The sequence below is a fragment of the Mustelus asterias genome, chromosome 13 (assembly GCF_964213995.1).
Source record: "Mustelus asterias chromosome 13, sMusAst1.hap1.1, whole genome shotgun sequence".
Taxonomy (NCBI): domain Eukaryota; kingdom Metazoa; phylum Chordata; class Chondrichthyes; order Carcharhiniformes; family Triakidae; genus Mustelus; species Mustelus asterias.
The window spans coordinates 16,758,692-16,779,014 of NC_135813.1; the positions used below are offsets into that span (position 1 = coordinate 16,758,692).

General features: G+C 46.3%; 1 protein-coding gene across 10 annotated transcripts in view; it reads left to right on the forward strand.

The window, feature by feature from the left end:
- Nucleotides 1-20,323, forward strand: part of garnl3 (GTPase activating Rap/RanGAP domain like 3) — a 443,046-nt gene that overhangs the window by 312,314 nt on the left and 110,409 nt on the right. For all 10 annotated transcript variants that reach the window (XM_078226419.1, XM_078226423.1, XM_078226417.1 and 7 more), the window contains 3 exons: nt 9,841-9,949; nt 16,588-16,633; nt 18,176-18,282. In XM_078226419.1, the coding sequence (XP_078082545.1) occupies nt 9,841-9,949; nt 16,588-16,633; nt 18,176-18,282 (262 nt within the window). The remainder of the gene's footprint in view (nt 1-9,840; nt 9,950-16,587; nt 16,634-18,175; nt 18,283-20,323) is intronic.

Sequence of the window (20,323 nt, forward strand, 5' to 3'; positions counted from 1 at the left end):
TTTCCTGGGAAAGTCCAACTCGCAGTCATTGCATTAGAAGTGTTTCCAAAACCCAAGGAACCTCAGTAACAGATTGCAATGATCGACCCACCTCAATTTGGCAGGGACTCCCAAATCTGGCATTTTCCCAAGGGGTTGGGAGCGCTTTACATTGGCTGGAATTCTCCGACCTCACCCGTGGCTAGAATTCTTCAGTCCCGCTGCAGTGAATGGAGTTTTGGCTGAGCGCCAAGTTCTCCATTCTTGCTGGCAGTGGTGGCAGGGTGAATGTAATAACTCCACGGAGGCGAAAATCCTGTCACCAAGTTACTTTATTTACACCATACATCTGCACACAGCCAGCTCTCCAGTTGCTCCCTGCTGAATGCAGGCTGGGAGTCTGACACACCTGCTTTAAATAGGGAGCATGAGGCTCCCTGATTTAACCCTCAATTAGGACTCATCAGGCAGTTCATACTCTAGCACGCCAACCTCATTAGCCTGGCTGAAACCATCACAGTGAACGAGATTGGAGAATCCCATCCCATATCTTTACCAAGTTAATACCCTCACCCTCTCCCACCCATCTTGGAGGGGGTTAACATTACAGTAGTTCAACAACTGCATGGTGGCACAACTGCCTCACAGCACCAGGGACCCAGGTTCGATTCCCGGCTTGGGTCACTGTCTGTGCAAAGTTTGCACATTCTCCCTGTGTCTGCGTGGGATTCCTCCAGGTACTCTGGCTTCCTTCCGCAGTCCAAAGATGTGCGGGTTAGGTGGATTGGCCATGCTAAATGGATCCTAGTTTTGGGAGGATTAGCAGGACAAATATGTGTGATTAGAGGGATAAGGTGAGATTGTTGTCAGCGCAGGCTTGATGGGCTGAATGGCCTCCTTCTGTATTGTAAGGATTCTATGATTCTATGAGTGGTACAAAGAAGTAGATGATTTCTTTATAGAAGGGTTGTGTTGTTTATAAAGCTGTCAATCTACATGCCTATTCTTACAAGATTGAATGATGGTCAAGCAATGTGAACAGACAGTATTGTTCCATAGATGCAACTAATTTATCACCGAGACCATTTTATTTCCATATTTCTGACAACATCAGCTAATTATTCAACTGCTGGTGTTGTTGGTTTTACATGTATTTACATCTGTATTAAATTAGAGTTGCAATTACTGACAGACATATTAATTATAGGCAGGACGAGAAAAGCAACAATTTAATGATGTCCAAAAGCAAACAAAAAGCGTGAAATATTGATGAACTTCAGGTTAGCACTGCTGCATCACAGCGCCAGGGACCCTGGTTCGATTCCCGGCTTGGGTCACTGCCTGTGCGGAGTTTGCATATTTTGTAAATATTACGAAATGCTGAAGATACCACTTTCTAAGTGTAATTGTTTGCGACCCTTGCTCTGATTTACTCCCTTTCTCGCGTGAGGCTGACACCCTCTGCTGAGATCAGATTTCACAAGTGACAGCCTTCGAAGTTCTCAACCAAGCAGCCATTCTATGCATAAGCCTGGACAGCATCTTTGTCCCTGTGTCTGTGCGGGTTTCCCCCGGGTGCTCCGGTTTCCTCCCACAGTCCGAAAGACCTGCTGGTTAGGTGCATTGGCCATGCTAAATTCTCCCTCAGTGTAACCCGAACAGGCTCCCCCTGGAGTATGGCGACCAGGGGCTTTTCACAGTAACTTCATTGCAGTGTTAATGTAAGCCTACTTGAGTGGCAAGGTGGCACAGTGGTTAGCACCACTGTATCACAGCGCCAGGGGCATGGGTTCGATTCCGGCCTCGGGTCACTGTCTGTGTGGAGTCTGCACATTCTCCCCATGTCTGCATGGGTTTCCTCCCACAATCCGAAAGATGTGCTGGTTAGATGCGTTGGCCATTCTAACTTCTCTCTCAGTGTACCTGAACAGGCGCTGGAGTGTGGCGACGAGGTGATTTTCACAGCAACTTCATTGCAGTGTTAATGTAAAGCCTACTTGTGACTCTAATAAATGAACTTTATATCTTTATCCATTTACAGCAAGGGACATTTATTTTGATACTGTACCATGGCATCCTTTTAATATTTGATCCCAAGCGATCTTGGTGCCGGGTTTAAGTAAAACATTGATAGTTAATTTTAACCCCAGCACACTTTTGAAGTATATTCTCCTTCAAAGGACCTGACAGGAATCTGTGGAAATAAAACAAGTGCCCTCAGAAGTGGAAAGAAAAGATAAGATTCAACTTTGTCGTTTTGTAACGTGACTGTTTAGGAAAATGTTTTTTTTCTCAGTTTACAAGTGCAGTCAAGGATATTGCAATTCATCCATGTGTCACATGCGTGTCTGTCTGTTTGTGTGCCAGTGTGTATTCCGACGCGCCCCAGACATTTGCTGAATGTTTTCCTGATCAAGATTGTCAAGCAGACGCTAATTTCCTCCAACAACACATTATATTCATACAGTGTCCAACTGATATAGTGAAACGTCGAGAGGTGCTTCACATTTGCATTGTAAAACATAATGAAGAGATATTGGGTGGAATTTTCCTGCCCCGCCTGCCGCAGGACTCGGAGCGGGTGAGACACGGACCATGCAAAGGTCCATTGGCTTCGGGCGAGATTTTCCAGTCTTGGGGTGAGCGTGGCCGGAAAATCCCGCCCATTAGGTCAAATGACTAAAATCTTGATTAAAAGAGCAGCTTTTAAGAATTAGAAACTTTTGGAAAAATAGAAAATAGAAGCAGGAGTAGGCCATTTGGCCCCTTGAGCCTGCTCTCCCATTCATTTTGATCAAATATCCTGATCCCACCTTCCCCTCCCCATATCCCTTGATCCCTTTAGTCCCAAGAGCTATATCTAATTTCTTCTTGAAATCACACAAGCCTTAACCACTTTTTGTGGTAGTGAATTCCACACATTCACCAGCCTCTGGGTGAAGAAATTTCTCCTCACCTCAGTTCTAAAAGGTTTACCCCTTATCCCCAAATTATGACCCCGAGTTCTGGACTCCCCCACCATTGGGAACATTCTTTCTGAATCGACCCTGTCTGACCCTGTTAGAATTTTATAAGTTCCTATGCGATCCTCTCTCACTCTTCTAAACTCCAGTGAATATAATCCTAACCAACTTAGTCTCTCCTCATATGACAGATCTGCCATCCCAGGAATGAGCTTGATAAACCTTCACAGTACTCCCCCTTTAGCAAGGACATCCTTCCTCAGATAAGGACACCAAAACTGCGCACACTACTCCAGGTGTGGCCTCACCAACACCCGACACAACTGTAGCAAAACATCCCTATTCCTGTACTCAAATCCTCTCCCTATGAAGGCCAACATACCATTTGCCTTCTTTACTGCCTGCTGTACCTGCACGCTTCCTTTCAGCGACTGGTGCACGAGAACTCCAAGGTTTCACTGAGTATCCACCTCTCTCAATTTACACCCATTCAAGTAATAATTATCTTGAAAGACAAAGAGAGGTAGAGATGTTTAGGGAGGGAATTCCAGAGCCCAGAACCTGGACAACAGAAGGCGCAGCCACCAGTGGTGGAGCAAGTGGCCAGAATTAGTGGAGCACAGATGTTTTGGAAGGTTGTGAGGCTGGCATAGATTTCCGCGATAAGGGGAAACAAGACCATAGGGGACCTTGTCCTAGCCAATGACACCCACATCCCATAAATGAATTAAATTAATTTGAAAACAAGGATGAGCATTTTAAAGTCAACAATTTACCGTCAGTTCTGATTAAGGGGATGTATCCACCTTATTAATTGCTGTTTCTTTTTTCCGGATACCGATGGACACACTGCGTATTTCCAGAATTTACATAGAATCCCTCACAACATCCCTACAGCGCAGAAGGAGGCCATTGGGCCCATCGAGCCTGCACCAACAACGATCCTACCCAGGCCCTATTCTTGTAACCCCATATCTTGACCCTGCTAATTCCCCCTGACACTAAGGGACAATTTAGCCTGGCCAATGCACCTAACCCGCACATCTTTGGACTGTGGGAGGGAACCGGAGCACCCGGAGGAAACCCACGCAGACACAGGGAGAACGTGCAAACTCCACACAGACAGTGACCCAAGCCGGGAATCGAACCCAGCGCTGAGAGGCAGCAATGCTAGCCACCGTGCCGCCCCCTTTTCTGTTTTCATTTCAAATTTCTACCAATTTCGGTTTAGAATAATTATTTTTGTTGGCTATTTTGCATTTGTTAGCACTGGGGCACGATCGTTAGCACTGCTGCCTCACAGCACCAGGGACCCGGGTTCGATTCCGGCCTCGGGTCACTGTCTGTGTGGAGTTTGCACGTTCTCCCCGTGTCTGCGTGGGTTTCCTCCGGGTGCTCCGGTTTCCTCCCACAGTCCGAAAGATGTGCTGGTTAGGTGCATTGGCCGTGGGGTTACGGGGATAGGGCCTGGGTGGGATTATTGTTGGTGCAGACTCGATGGGCCGAATGGCCTCTTTAGGCACTGTAGGGATTTTATGATTTGTCCTCCTTAGAAAGTCTTCACTTCTGCCCAACACATTGGCCAGCGATCCATTTATACGTAAACCTCACTCTTGACAATTGTCAATTCGAATCTAACTATTTTTCATCTCGCTCGCAGTTACCTTTGCTATCCTGTTGCCTTCCCTCTCATTATTTTGCCTGGTAAACTGATAGCATCAATAAAAGTCATCTTTAACAGTATAGATTTGCAGAAAAATACAGACAGGGGATTAGAATCTAATTTTCTCTGTAGCACAGTTTTGTCAAAGGAGTTGTGATGTCTCCCTTATCTGGAATATCGAATATTGCATCATTGGTTCCCAGACCATGGAAGGATATTTGTTTTGTTGTGGGGATTTCTTTCGGCTGTAGAATTTTTCTTTACTTTGCACCCTTTTTCAGTTGTCAGAGCGTTTCCTTTCAAGGGCTGATATTGATTTTTGGAGGAATGACTGTTTTTAGCCTCTTGATGGCTCCTTATCCCAGCTGTTGGGCTTTTCATTTCTGTTCAAGGGTCTGATTTTCCCCGGCACATCCCCCCTGATTTCGGGGCGGGCGAGGCTCGCAGAACGGCATTCTCCGCTGGCCCCGGGCGTGACCTTACGAGCCTCGGGTGGGCACGCCGGTAAGATTCTGGCCCAAATGTCTGGTGCAATACCTTGTGAAAAAGACGTGTTTCCTGTTTTAGTGACGGTTCTTTACCCTCCCTCTCCACTTTCCGTTCCTCATTATCCACACAGCCAGGGCCATGCTCCTTTGCCGGGGTCTGGCAGCGCTGCCCTGCTCACCATGGGTGACGGGGTTTGTGTTTGTGTAGCTGTGCTAGTACTGGGGGCTCCCAGTGCCCTGCACTCTCCCAGTCGGTGGCAACGTCAACATTTTTGGAGCAGCTCAATCTGCAGCTAGGCTGGAATTTTCTGGCCGTTCACGCCAGTGGGATTTTCCAGTCCCGCCGGCAGCCCCCCCCCCCCCCCCCCCCCCCGCTGGTTTCCTGCCAGTGTGGGATAATATAATTGGGAATTTCCATTGACAGCGGCAGGACCAGAAAATCCCGCCGCTCGCAAACAAAGCGCCACCTCCCACTGGCGGGGAACACGCGGCTAGGAGCTGGAGAATCTCACCCATTGATCTTCATAGCTGCTGGCTGTGATGTATTCATCTTCATCGTCCCGACCGACAGTTCTCTTTCTGAACCTCAGTCAGAAATTCCAATATTTACGTTGGCGTTGTGTAAGATTCACTTCTGAGGAGGTGGCCTTCCCCAGCTCCATATTAACCAGCTGAGCAGCAACGAACTGGATCTCATAGAAACCTATAAAATCCCATGAGGGTTAGACAGAGTAGATTCAGAAGAAATGTTCCCGATGGTGGGGGAGTCCAGAACTAGGGGGTCGTAGTTTGAGGTTAAACAGTAAACCTTTTAGAACTGAGGTGAGAAAAAATTTCTTCACCCAAAGAGTGGTGAATGTGTGGAATTCACTACCACAGAAAGTAGTTGAGGCCAAAACATTGTCTGATTTCAAGAAGAAATTAGATATAGCTCTTGGGGCTAAAGGGATCAAGGGATATGGGGGGAAGGGGGGATCAGGATATTGAATTTGATGATCAGCCATGATCATAATGAATGGCAGAGCAGGCTCAAAGGGCCAAATGGCCTATCATAGAAACCCTACAGTACAGAAAGAGGCCATTTGGCCCATCGAGTCTGTACCGACCACAATCCCACCCAGGCCCTCCCCCCATATCCCTACATATTTACCCACTAATTTGTCTAAGCTGCACATCTCAGGACACTAAGGGGCAACTTTAGCATGGCCAATCAATCTAACCCGCACATCTTTGGACTATGGGAGGAAACCAGAGCACCCGGAGGAAACCCACGCAGACACGAGGAGAATGTGCAAACTCCACACAGACAGTGACCCAAGCCGGGAATCGAACCCAGGTCCCTGGAGCTGTGAAGCAGCAGTGCTAACCACTGTGCTACCGTGCCGCCTACTCCTTCTTCTAGTTTCTATGTTAAGGCTGGCACTTGAGTGCAGCACTGAGAGAGAGCTTTCAGATGAGATGCCAAAACTGTGTCTGTTTAGGTGGATATACCAAAGAAGAACAGGGGATTTACCCCTGGTGTCCTGGCCAATATTTATCCCTCAACCAGTCACAGGAACAGATCATCTGGTCGTTATTGCATTGTCTGTGTGAGCTTGCTGTGCGCAAATTGGCTGCCATGTTGCCGACATTACAATGGGGACGACACTTCAGAAGTAACCCATTGACCGTAAAGAGCTTTGAGACATCCAGCAATCACGAAAATTGCTATATAAAAGCAAACTTTATTTTTAGATGCGTGGAACTCGGGGTCTGGGGTTTAGTTTGTTGTTCATTATTTCCAGAGCACCTTGAATGTAGCGCCTGTCTCAATCTGCTACACACACAGGACATAAAGCATCGATATTCTATTCTTTACAAGGACGTGGGGGCATGGGAATGATGCAGCGGTCCTGGGGAGGAGGGGGAAGCAGGCTTGGTGGACTAGCTTGTCCTTTCCTACCTGGCAACTTTGTACTCCTGCATCCCCCCCCCTGTTCAAGGAGATGCTATTTCAGAACGGCCAGTTGGATTCTCAAGTCAGTAATGCTGTGTTAAATAGTAGGAACACTTCAACACGCGCTCTGTTGATAAAGATCTGTCTAATTAATCTTAACATTTCTCCTGCACCTCTCCTGGCAAGCTACCAAATAGCGAAGAGGCAACCCTGCCTTAAATTGTCTGCCCACATCTGTTGCAGCTGCTGATTTTCTGTTGCGTCTTGCCCTCACACTATTCCTGCTAATTAATTAACCAGACGCTTCTAGTCAGTCACACACCCAAACACATGCACGCCAGCACGAAGCTTCCCAATTGTTACCCAGTATTAAGTCTCACTTGACAATTCCAGCTGTTCACCTTTGCTCCCATGGTAATATATTGCAGCTTTCCCCATTACACGCTGCGCAGATTATGTAAGTGCGGATTTCGAATAATTTCCACAACATCGTCAACTCAGAGTGACAGGATGAAATCGTTGCTGAAAGTTTGTCTTATTCATCCTCCTCACAGCTCATCATATTGGCTTCCTTGGTGGTGAATTGGTAAACAGCAGCCACAATAAATTCCCACCATTGTTAGTCATCATTCAAAACTCATGGCTTGTGTTTTTAAAAGCAGCGATGACCCACTCCTGTAGTATCGGCCTCTGCACGTGGGTTAATGCCAGATTTTATGTACCTCACCTTACAGTAAGGGCATTTTGATTGAAACAGAAAACAAAATGATTCCAAGAAAGGATGTATCATTGAGATGCTAAGTTGCCACGGTAAATCCAGAACAATTGATTATCGTAGTGCTCAATTACTATAATGTAACCAATGGTAACATGCTCTGAGGGTCAGCTGACCCAGTGGACAATGTAACCAATGGCAAAATGATATGGTGGTCAGCTGACCAGCTGACCCAGTATAAATAGAAAGCAGATGGGAATTGTGGGAAGCTTGTGTGGCCCAGAGTGTGGCCTCAAGTGTTGGAGTAATGAAGTTTCTTCATTAAACCCTTTTCTTTGGTTTACTTTGTGAAGTAAATTCTTTTATTGCTTGCAACTGAAGATCCTCGCTGCCAGATCAACACGTATAAGGGTCTGCCACGTAATGTGGGATTGAGTACCGTATTGCCCGCACAATGGTGTAAGAAGGGTCATGACCCAGGCCTCGGGTCAGGGTGGTGTTGAGCAGAGACAGGTTAAGACCCAGATATGGAGATATCTCCGAGCCTATACCCTTCACTGTATGAATGTATGCAGTCACATATAGTTATAGAGACTCGCTGTTAACATTCAAAAGCCTACAAAGACTTCTTAAATGGACACCTTCTGTAGCCAACACTATCCGAAAAATTATCAGCTTCCATCAACATAAAGAGAGTTAATGCTATTACTGAGATGATGTAGACAAGATTCAGTTCAATAGATATGTGGATTTTCTTTAACCTCCTCCACAGCCCTCCAAAATATCTGTTCTCCTCTAACTCCGGCCCCTTAAACATCCCCTGATTTTAATTGCTTGACCTTTGATGGCAGTGCCTTCTAATCTGTGACCCTCAGCTTTATTGAAAAGCAAAGGAAGAGCTGTATCCGCACTTACTTACAGCAAGCAAGTCAGTTCCCAGCAACCCAACAACAACGGTCCAGCTCGAAGCTATGGGTTTTAAGCTCCCTTTGTTTAATTCCCATTGAGTGAGCCTCTGTACGCTCAGGAAGGGGCTTCATACTCCATGAAGCCCACGGGAAGATCTATTGATGATCCTCAATGCCTTTGGTGGGCATCATAACAGTCACAAATACATAGGACCAGGAGTGCAGTGTTCTGGGAGCTTAGATTCATGAACATCTCTATCCATGATTAGGGTCCAGATGTTAGTGGACTGTGACCTTTACAGACCTGACTCCATTTTTGATGGAAGATTGCAGTTCATTGGCTAATTATCCCCCTCGTTCGGCTTCCTGCCAATGGCGGCCGGGTTGCTGAAATGCAGCCGGTCCACCCTCGGGGAAAGCTGCTGGGGTCGAGGAGATGTCTGCAAATTCCGGGTTCAATTCCCGGCTTGGGTTACGATCTGCGTTGAGTTTCCCTGTGTCTGTGTGGGTTTCCTCTGCGTGCTCTGGTTTCCTCCCACAGTCCAAAAGACCTGTTGGTTAGGTGCATTGGCCATGCTAAATTCTCCCTCAGTGTACCCGAACAGGCACCAGAGAGTGTGGCATGTAGGGAATTTTCACAGAAACTAACTTCGTTGCAGTGTTAATATAAGCCGACTTGTGACACTAATAAATAAACTTTAAAATCGGCTGATGTAATTTTAATTTTGCTCAAATGTTCCTTGTGTTTCCATTCACTAAGAAGGGTATAACAGAGTCGTACAAGGTGTGTAAGGAAGAGATAGTTTTAATGCTGAACCATGCTGAGAAGTATAAGGAATGAGGGTGGCACGGTGGCACAGTGGTTAGCACTGCTGCCTCACAGCGCCAGAGATCCGGGTTCAATTCCGGCCTTGGGTGACTGTCTGTGTGGAGTTTGCACGTTTTCCCCATGTCTGCGTGGGTTTCCTCCGGCTGCTCCGGTTTCCTCTCTCACTCCAAAGATGTGCGGACTCGGTTGATTGGCCATGTTAAATTGCTCCTTAATGTGTGATTAGCAAAGTAATATGTGGGGTTACGTGGATAGGGCCTGGGTGGGATTGTGGTCAGTGCAGACTCGATGGGCTGATTGGCCTTCTTCTGCACTGTAGGGATTCTGTGATTCTGAGATCTATTCTCTTTGCTTTCCAGGTGGAGAGGAAACGGCATATTGGGAATGACATCGTAACCATCGTATTCCAAGAAGGAGAGGAATCATCACCGTCCTTCAAACCATCAATGATTCGATCCCATTTCACCCGTATCCTCTTCCCTTGTGCTTACAGTACGGTTGCTTCACAAGACTTGAAAGCCTTTGGGCTGGAGCCCTTTGCCTATCCTAGATCTTCATTTCGACTTCCTTTACTTGCCACTAAACCATTCCCATTGGAGACATAATTTTTAAGTTTCTCAAAAGCTTTGTCCGTGGTTTGTTGGTTTTTCTGCCACATAGGACTCTTATGGTTTGAGTTTGTAGTGTTCTCTGGAGTGACTGGCTGACTGGAGATTTTGATGTTTGGGGGTCAGGGTTGTAGCTTGTGTACAGAGTACCCAGATTACACTGTCTCATCAAAACCACCAGTTCCCCAGTTGAAATACACTCGTTACTTACAGTGTAAAGAGTATGAACATTGATTGCATGGTCCATGACTCTTACATTTAGCATTGTGGTCTGAGGTTACACCGCATGTCCAGAGCATGCCTATTTGCCATGACTGTTCCTCACGCATGTGATTTCCCAGTGTGCGTGTGTACAAAGAACAAAGAAAATTACAGCACAGGAACAGGCCCTTCAGCCCTCCAAGCCTGCACCGACCATGCTGCCCGACTGAACTAAAACCTCCTATCCTTCCGGGGACCATATCCCTCTATTCCCATTCTATTCATGTATTTGTCAAGACGCCCCTTAAAAGTCACTACCGTATCCGTTTCCACTACCTCCCCCAGCAACGAGTTCCAGGCACCCACTACTCTCTGTGTAAAAAGTCTGCCTTGTACATCTCCTTTAAACCTTGCCCCTCGCACCTTAAACCTGTGCCCCCTAGTAATTGACTCTTCCACTGTGGGGAAAAAGCTTCTGACTATCCACTCTGTCCATGCCTCTCATAATCTTGTAGAGTTCTATCAGGTCTCCCCGCAACCTCCATCGTTCCAGTGAGACCAAACCAAGTTTCTCCAACCTCTCCTCATAGCTAATGCCCCCCATACCAGGCAACATCCTGGTAAATCTTTTCTGTACCCTCTCCAAAGCCTACACATCCTTCTGGTAGTGTACTTGACAATTCTACCTAATCTGGTCTTTGACTAACCCAACACCATTCCAATCAACTGAATCCTGGAAAGTTAGAAGTTACTATGTACGGTTAGAATCTGCACGATGGCACAGTGGTTAGCACTGCTGCCTCACAGCACCATGGACCTGGGTTCGATTCCCAGCTTGGGTCAGTGTCTGTGTGGAATCTGCATGCTCTCCCCGTGTCTGCGTGGGTTTCCTCCAGGTGAACATAAGAACTAGGAGCAGGAATAGGCCATCCGGCCCCTCGAGCCTGCTCCACCATTCAATAAGATCATGGCTGATCTTTTTGTGGACTCAGCTCCACTTACCAACCCGCTCACCATAATCCTTAATTCCTTTACTGTTCAAAAGTTTATCTATCTTTGCCTTAAAAACATTCAATGAGGTAGCCTCAACTGCTTCACTGGGCAGGGAATTCCACAGATTCACAACCCTTTGTGTGAAGAAGTTCCTTCTCAATTCAGTCCTAAATCTGCTCCCCCTTATTTTGAGGCCATGTCCCCTAGTTCTAGTTTCACCTGCCAGTGGAAACAACTTCCCTGCTTCTATCTTATTTATTCCCTTCATAATATTATATGTTCTATAAGATCTCCCCTCACTCTTCTGAATTCCAATGAGTATAGCCCCAGTCTACTCAGTCTCTCCTTATAAGCCGACCCTCTCAACTCCGGAATCAACCTAGTGAATCTCCTCTGCACCCCCTCCAGTGCCAGTATATCCTTTCTCAAGTAAGGAGACCAAAATTGTACACAGTACTCCAGGTGTGGCCTCACCAGCACCTTATACAGCTGCAATATAACCTCGCTGTTTTAAACTCCATCCCTCTAGCAATGAAGGACAAAATTCCATTTGCCTTCTTAATTACCTGCTGCAGCTGCAAACCAACTCCTTGTGATTCTTGTCTCTCTCTCTCTCTGTCTCTCCCTCTGTCTCTCTCTCTCTTGTGACACTAATAAATAAACTTAAACTAGAAATCAAGGTGACTGAGCCCTCTGCGAAGCCCATCATGGACCCTGGAAATAGATACATAAAAGGCATTACTCTGCTCCCATGTGTAACCCAGGTCCCTCTGCAAAGCAGCGTGCTGCAATTTTTTACCATTTAAATAATAGTCCATTTTGCTGTTATTCCTACCAAAATGGATGACCTCACCTTTACCAACATTGTACTCCATCTGCCAGACCCTCGCCCACTCACTTAGACCATCTATATCTCTTTGCAGACTTTCAGCATCCTCTGCACACTTTGCTCTGCCACTCATCTTAGTGTCATCTGCGAATTTTGACACACTACGCTTGGTCCCCAACTCCAAATCATCGATGTAAATCGTAAACAATTGCAGTCCCAACACTGATCCCTGAGGCACACCACTAGTCATTGATTGCCAACCAGAAAAACACCCATTTACCCCCACTCTTTGCTTTCTGTTAGTTAACCAATCCTCTATCCATGCTAATACATTACAGGTAACACTGTGCACCTTTATCTTATGTAGCAGTCTTTGGTGCGGCACCTTGTCAAATGCCTTCTGGAAATCCAGATACAACACGTCCACAGGTTCCCCATTGTCCACTGCACATGTAATGTTCTCAGGGTGCTCCGGTTTCCTCCCACAGTCCGAAAGACATGCTGGTTAGCTGCATTGGCCATGCTAAATTCTCCCTTAGGTGTACCTGAACAGGCGCCGGAGTGTGGCGACTAGGGGATTTTCCCAGTAACTTCATTGCAGTGTTGATGCAAGCCTACTTGTGACACTAATAAATAAACTTAAACTAGAAAACAAGCTGACTGAGCCTTCTGCAAAGCCCGTCATAGAATAAATAAAAGGCATTTCTCTGCTCCAATGTGTAACTCCTTCCAACCCCACTCCATCCCCTCTCCACTCCGCCGCCATCCCCTGTCTTAATCAGATGCAGAGTTAATCCAGCTGTTGCGTGTGGAACATTTGTGGTTGAATGAATTTAATTTTACAGTCACTTTTTTAAAAAAATGGTGCTTTACAATACAATACTAAAGTTAATTAACACTGGAGTGAAATATCAATAGTCCTATATATTTTCAATGAAATTATATTTTCAATAATTATTATGTTCTGAATCAAATGAGGAGGAGGTCATTTAGCAGGTGATTTTAAAAAGCAATTGCATGAAAAGGTTACTCAGTCCCGACAGGGTTATAATAGACTGAGTTAATCTTCTGGCTGTCTTGTTGAGGGATTTACGTTTGATCAGGAGGTAAAACGTTGTAATATATTGAGGTCTGTTTGAACAATAATGGTCTCTGCCTAACATATTTGCATCTTTTGCATGACTGCTCTTGTGTGTTTCATGGTAAGATAATGTTGTCTTTGGTCTATTTACCTTACGTGGTATCTTGACACTGAATTTTATTGTAAGCTGACAACTGTCTCTCTCTGCCACGGAGACCATCCTGTTGCGGTTGAGACAATCACTGCTTCACAAGACTTGATGTGGAGATGCCGGCGTTGGACTGGGGTAAACACAGTAAGAAGTTTAACAACACCAGGTTAAAGTCCAACAGGTTTATTTGGTAGCAAAAGCCACACAAGCTTTCGGAGCTGCAAGCCCCTTCTTCAGGTGAGTGGGAGAACAGAATTCCCACTCACCTGAAGAAGGGGCTTGCAGCTCCGAAAGCTTGTGTGGCTTTTGCTACCAAATAAACCTGTTGGACTTTAACCTGGTGTTGTTAAACTTCTCACAAGACTTGCCCATTTTTCTATTTACTCCACTCCAGCACTGGAGCATCAGCCAGCAACAGATTTCCTCTGTTTACTCTGGCCTCTTCTGCAATAGTTCCTGCCACATCCCATGTTGCATTTTCCTTGTTTTCCCTCTCCCTGAGGTGTTCTGGGTCTTAACAGCAGCTTGTGTCAATGGGTAAAGCTTTGCCGATGTCAATTGCGCTTAACAGTTGGAGTTATTCAACTCTTACCGATGTTTTTGCCGTTACTTTTTATGACGACTCATTTTTGTGACCTAAAGCTTTTCCACTGTAAGGTTGCAGCAAAACAATCCAATTTGAGGAGAGGAGCTCAAAGATGAATTGGGGCGACACGGTGGCACAGTGGTTAGCACCGCTGCCTCACAGCGCCAGGGACCCGGGTTCAATTCCCGGCTCGGGTCACTGTCTGTGCAGAGTCTGCATGTTCTCCCCATGTCTGCGTGGGTTTCCTCTGGGTGCTCCGGTTTCCTCCCACAGTCCGAAAGACGTGCTGGTTAGGTGCATTGGCCATGCTAAATTCTCCCTCCGTGACCCTGAACAGGCGCTGGAGTGTGGCGATTAGGAGATTTTCACAGTAGCTTCATTGCAGTGTTAATGTAAGCCTACTTGCGACACTAATAAATAAACTTGAATATGAGAAGCAATGGAACCAATGCCTGGTCCTGTTTGGTATCATCCGGAATTCATGCTCCAATAAAAGGGTAAACACAAAAAGTGATGGAAAAACCAACTGTAAAAGTTCAGTAGATCTCCCTGATGGACCAGATAATTCATTTTGCCTTGATTGCGGGAGATGCACCCTTGACATTCACTGGCATTATCATCGCTGAATCCCCCATTATCAACATCCTGGGGGTTAGCATTGACCATTAACTGAGCTGGACTAGTCATTTAAATCCTGTGGCTACAAGAACAGGTCAAAGGCTAGGAATTCTGCAGTGAGTAACTAACTTCCTGATTCCCCAAAGCCACCTCACCATCTACAAGGCACAAGTCAGGAGTGTGATGGAATACTCTCCACTTTCCTGGATGGGTGCAGCTCCAACAACACTCAAGAAGCTTGACAGCATCCAGGACAAAGCAGCCCACTTGCTTGCTATCCTTCCCACAAATATTCAGCCTCTCTACCACCGATACACAGTGGCAGCAGTGTGTACCACCTACAAGAACTCACCAAGGCTTCTGAGATGGTACCTCCCAAACCCATGACCTCTACCATCTAGAAGGAGAAGAGCAGCAGATATCTGGGAACACCATCACCTGGCAGTCCTTCTCCAAGCCACTCACCATCCTGGCTTGTAAGTATATCGCTGTTCCTTCACTGTCAGTGGGTCAAAATCCTAATAGTATTGTGGGTGTACCTACACTTCAGGGACTGCAGCGGTTCAAGAAGGCAGCTCACCACCACCCTCTCAAGGTCAACTCGGGATGGACTATGAATGCTGATCTCGCCAGCGACACCCACATCCCGTAAATGAATCAAAATAAGGTAGGGGAAAAGTGAACCACCATGCAATCATATTCTGCCATATAACCCTGTCAGGACTGAGTAACCTCTTCATACAATTGTTTTTAAAATCACCTGCTAAATGGGGGTGGTACGGTGGCACAGTGGTTAGCGCTGCTGCCTCACAGTGCCAGGGACCCAGGTTCAATTCCAGCCTTTGGTCACTGTCTGTGTGGAGTATGCATGTTCTCCTCGTGTCTGCGTGGGTTTCCTCCGGGTGCTCCGGTTTCGTCTCACATTCCAAAGATACGCAGCCATGATAAATTGCCCCTTAGTGTCAGGAGGGTAAATATGTGGGGTTATGGTGATGGGATCTGGGTGGGATTGTTGTCGGTGCAGGCTCGATGGGCCGAATGGACGCCTCCTGCACTGTAGATTCTATGACCTCCTCATTTGATTCAGATCATAATAATTATTGAAAATATAATTTTATTGAAAATACATAGGACTATTGATATTTCGCTGCAGTGTTAATTAACTTTAGTATTGTAAAGCGCCGTTTCAAAGAAAAGTGATTGTAAAGTTAAACTCAGTCAACCGCAAACATTCCAGACCCAACCGCTGGAATTGGGAAGGTAGTGCGAAGGCTTTGTCACTTTTATTAATTAAAAGCCAAATTACATCTACACCAGTGAAATCCATGAATAATTTAATTGAAATAATCTTTGAGCAATTGTTTGTGATTCTTTGTTAATATATAATATATGGGGAGGCGATGGCCCAGTGCTATTATTGCTAGACTATTAATTCAGAAACTCAGCCAGTGTTCTGGGGACCCGGGTTCAAATCCGGATTCGAATTTGGATTCAATAAAAAATATCTGGAATTAATAATCTACTGATGACCACGAGACCATTGTCGATTGTCGGAAAAACCCATCTGGTTCATTAATGTCCATTAGGGAAGGAAATCTGCCGTCCTTACCCGGTCTGGCCGACATGTGACTCCAGAGCCACAGCAATATGGTTGACTCTCAACTGCCCTCTGAAATGGCCTAGAAAGCCACTCGGTTCAAGGGCAATTAGGGATGAGCAATGAATGCTGGCCTTGTGAAGATGTGGAGATGCCGGCGTTGGACTGGGGTAAACACAGTAAGAAGTCTCACAACACCAAGTTAAAGTCCAACAGGTTTATTTGGTAGCAAAAGCCACTAGCTTTCCTTAACCTGGTGTTGTGAGACTTCTTACTGTGCTTACTTGTGAAGCTCAGATTTCTTGAAAGAATAAAGAAAGCGATGCCCATGTCCCACAAATGAATAAAAAAAATTATAGCATTCTCCAAGTGAAAGAACAGTAATATAACATTGGATTATTGATAGTGAAAAAAGTGTTTCGTTCTTTAACCTACATCACAGATATTTTTGCCTTAGTCCGATATAATAAGCAAAATGATAGTTATCGGTAAGTAAATCACTTAAGTCAGAGTTCCATCTTTCTTTATGTATCGGTATTGCTTCATTGTCAGGGGACTGCGAGATGGATCACAGCAATGATGCTGGAAGGTGCAGTGTTGCTGTCTGTTGAAGTAGCCTTGTACAGGCCAGTGGAGTGGGAGAAGGCAGCCCATTCTACCGCTGGACGCAAGCTGCGTTCCAGAGGAGAGGCAGTGAGCTGAGGTGAAGCATCTCTTTGTGGGAAGTGTAGAGAAGGGAAAAATGGGCCAAGAAATCCACACTCGGTGATCACCTGAATCCCTTTTCCTCTCAGTAAAATGTGGCCCAGGCGGTGTCCCAGGAGGAGGCGTCCTCTTGCCCGTACAGTCAATTACTGCCAGCAAACTTCAAATAGTGGGCAGCGATGTACAGAACTGTCTAAACCCTGACTGCTGTTACACACAGTGGACTTCCCCCTTATTACAGATGTGTAGTATTTTCGACTCAACGTTGCTGATCACTTGGCTGTGAAGCTGGGCTCTAACCCAGAAAGAAACTCAAACAGCCAGCAAAGTGAAATCCCGACCGCAACTTTCTTGCTCACCTTCAGGTTGCAGCAAAGTTACAAGTGGCTGACACTCCTGCCTCACAGCGTCAGGGACCCAAGTTCAATTCTGGCTTCGGGTGACTGTCTGTGTGGAGTCTGCACATTCTCCCCATGTCTACGTGGGTTTCCTCCGGGTGCTCCGGTTTCCTCCGACCATCCAAAAATGTTCTGGTTAGGTGGATTGGCCATGCTAAATTGACCCTTAGTGTCCCAAGATGTGTAGTTTAGGGGGATTGGCCATGCTACATTGTTCCTTAGTATCCAAAGATCTGTAGGTTAGGGGGATTGGGCATAGCCACATTGTTCCTTAGTATCCAAAAATGTGTAGGGTAGGGGGATTGGCCATGCTACATTGTTCCTTAGTATCCAAAGATGTGTAGGTTAGGGGATTAGCAGGTTAAATATGCAGGGCTAAAGAGATAGGGCCTGGGTGGGATGCTCTGTCAGAAAGTCAGTGCAGACTCGATGGGCTGAATGGCCTCCTTCTGCACTGTAGGATTCTAAAAAAACACAAACCTTCGTACTGTTGTTACGCTTTGCGTTTTTACCTCACGTTCACACATTTCAGTTGATGCTTCTATTCGGTGCAGAGTCAATGGGCCGAAGGGCCTCTTCTGCACAGTAGGATTCCGTGTATGATTCCCCTCAGAAGCTTGCGCACATCCCGTTATGAGAAAGTTTTCTCTATTATTTACATTCCATCAGCATAGTTATCCCATTGATCGATAATGCACGCATTGGCACGATTGCTATTAGTGATGTTGGAATGACCTTTGGATTCATTTTGAGTTGCTCTCGAAGGTCAGGAGCATATTTTTGGAGTAAAGTCGGGGGTGGCGGGGGAGCGGGGTGAATAGTTAACGTAATAAGAATTGCAAAGCGGTTGAACCAGAATTCCATTGAAATGTCAGGGTTAATATTGCATTCCGTCTGATTTCTGTCGACACTTTGCTTTCTCTGCAGGCTTAAGATATTTTCCGAAGAGAGTGTTCCGCTGTTTGGACCTCCTCTCCCTTCTCCACCAGTGTTTACAGATCATCACGAGTTCAGGGACTTTGTTTTAGTTAAATGTAAGTCTGGCTGCAGCTGTTTGTTGTTCGGATTGTCGCTCTCTGATACGCGTTGGGACCGTGATGAGGTGTGTGGGACAGGGGAAGAGTGGTTAGGAATTCCAATTCATTTTAGCCCTTATAAAACCTGAAGACATTGGAGCAACGCAGCCAGAGAGGATGACCTTTCCAATGTCACCGCACTGGGCTTTGGTAGTGCTGCTCAAGGAATGGACGTGCCAACCTAGCTGGCTTGGCTTCATACACACTGTAACAAGACGTCTCCGGGGACACACCTCTCTCCTAACTCTCTCACAAACACGGACCTTCATTACTTACCTGCTTACTTGGTCTTGGCACAATTGTGTACGATTTACCCTGCAAGAAGTAACAGCAATACCTTATTAAGGAAATTGCAAATGAATGCTTCCACTCAAATGTTGTAGTTTTTAGGGAGGTGGTGGTGCAGTGGTATTGACACTGGGCTAGCAATCCAAAGACCCAGGGTCATCCATTTGGGACCCGGGTTCGAATCCCACCATTCCAGAGTGAAATTTGAATTCAATATAATGGTACCATGAAACCATTGTCGTAAAACCCCATCTGGTTCACTAATGTTCTTTAGGGAAGGAAATCTGCCATCCTTACCTGGTCTGGCCTACGTGTCACTCAACAGCCAAAGCAATGTGTTCGACCCTTAAAAAATGCCCTCTGAAACAGCAAACCACTCAGTTCAAGGGCTACTAGAGATGGGCAATAAATGTTGGTCTAGTCAACAACACCCTTATCCAGTGAAAGAATTTTATTTAATTTTATGGGCGGTACGGTGGCACAGTGGTTAGCACTGCTGCCTCACAGCGCCAGGGGCCTAGGTTCAATTCTAGTCTCGGGTCACTGTCTGTGTGGAGTTTGCACAATCTCCCCATGGCCGCGTGGGTTTCCTCTGGTTGCCCCGGTTTTCTTCCACTCTCCAAAGATGTGCAGGTTAGGTGGATTGGCCATGCTAGATTGCCCCTTAGTGTAAAGGGGATTAACAGAGTTAATACATGGGGTTACAGGGATAGGACCTGGGTGGAATTGTTGTCGGTGCAGGCTCGATGGGCCGAATGGCCGCCTTCTGCTCTGTAGGGATTCTATGATTCTTACGTTCTTTTTATTTGAAAGGGATATAGACACTAAAGTCATGGAGATCTGGGAAGTTTTCTCAAAGATTTCTTCAAAATGGGCAAGGAAGTATGATGGGCCAGGATATTTTGGATGGTGGGGTTTCCTTTTCCACTGTCTGTAGGGTTGACGGGGGACACATCCCCACTGATGCTGGCAGGGGTATTGACGGACAGGCTAGGGAGGGGAGGGAAATCCTCCGGTACCGGGGATGTGCTCGATGTTAAAAGGGGGCTGCCGATGGAGATTGAGGCCTGAACCCAATTTAATTTGGCCTCCCCTCGTACCCAGGAAATCCTCCTGCCATCCTGAAATTTGAGGCTGGGCAGTAGATGTCCCTGAGGTGGTCAATAACTGGCCACATATGTGCCTCAATGGGGACAAGCATGGGGTCAAACGTGGCCACGCCTGCTCCAGTATAAAACTGCAGAGAGGTCAGGACAGCTAGGAACCCAATGAGAAGCCCATCGGAGGAATTTTACACTCACCAATCCCCCCGCCACAAACTCACCAGTGATGGAATTTAAATTCTGCCCTGAGATTCATAGAATCATAGAATCCCTGCAGTGCAGAAGGAGACCATTTGGCCCATCGGGTCTGCACTGACCACAATCCCACCCATGCCCTGTTCCCGTAACCCCATCTATTTATCCTGTTAATCCCCTGACACTAGGGTCAATTTAGCATGGCCAATCAACCTAACCTGCACATCTTTGGAGTGTGGGAGGAAACCGGAGCACCCGGAGGAAATCCACGCAGACACGGGGAGAATGTGCAAATTCCACACAGACAGTGACCCAAGGCCAGAATTGAACTTGGGTCCCTGGCGCTATGAGACAGCAGTGCCGACCTCTGTGTCACCATGCTGCCCATTAACAAAGGTAGCTCGAGAGGGATG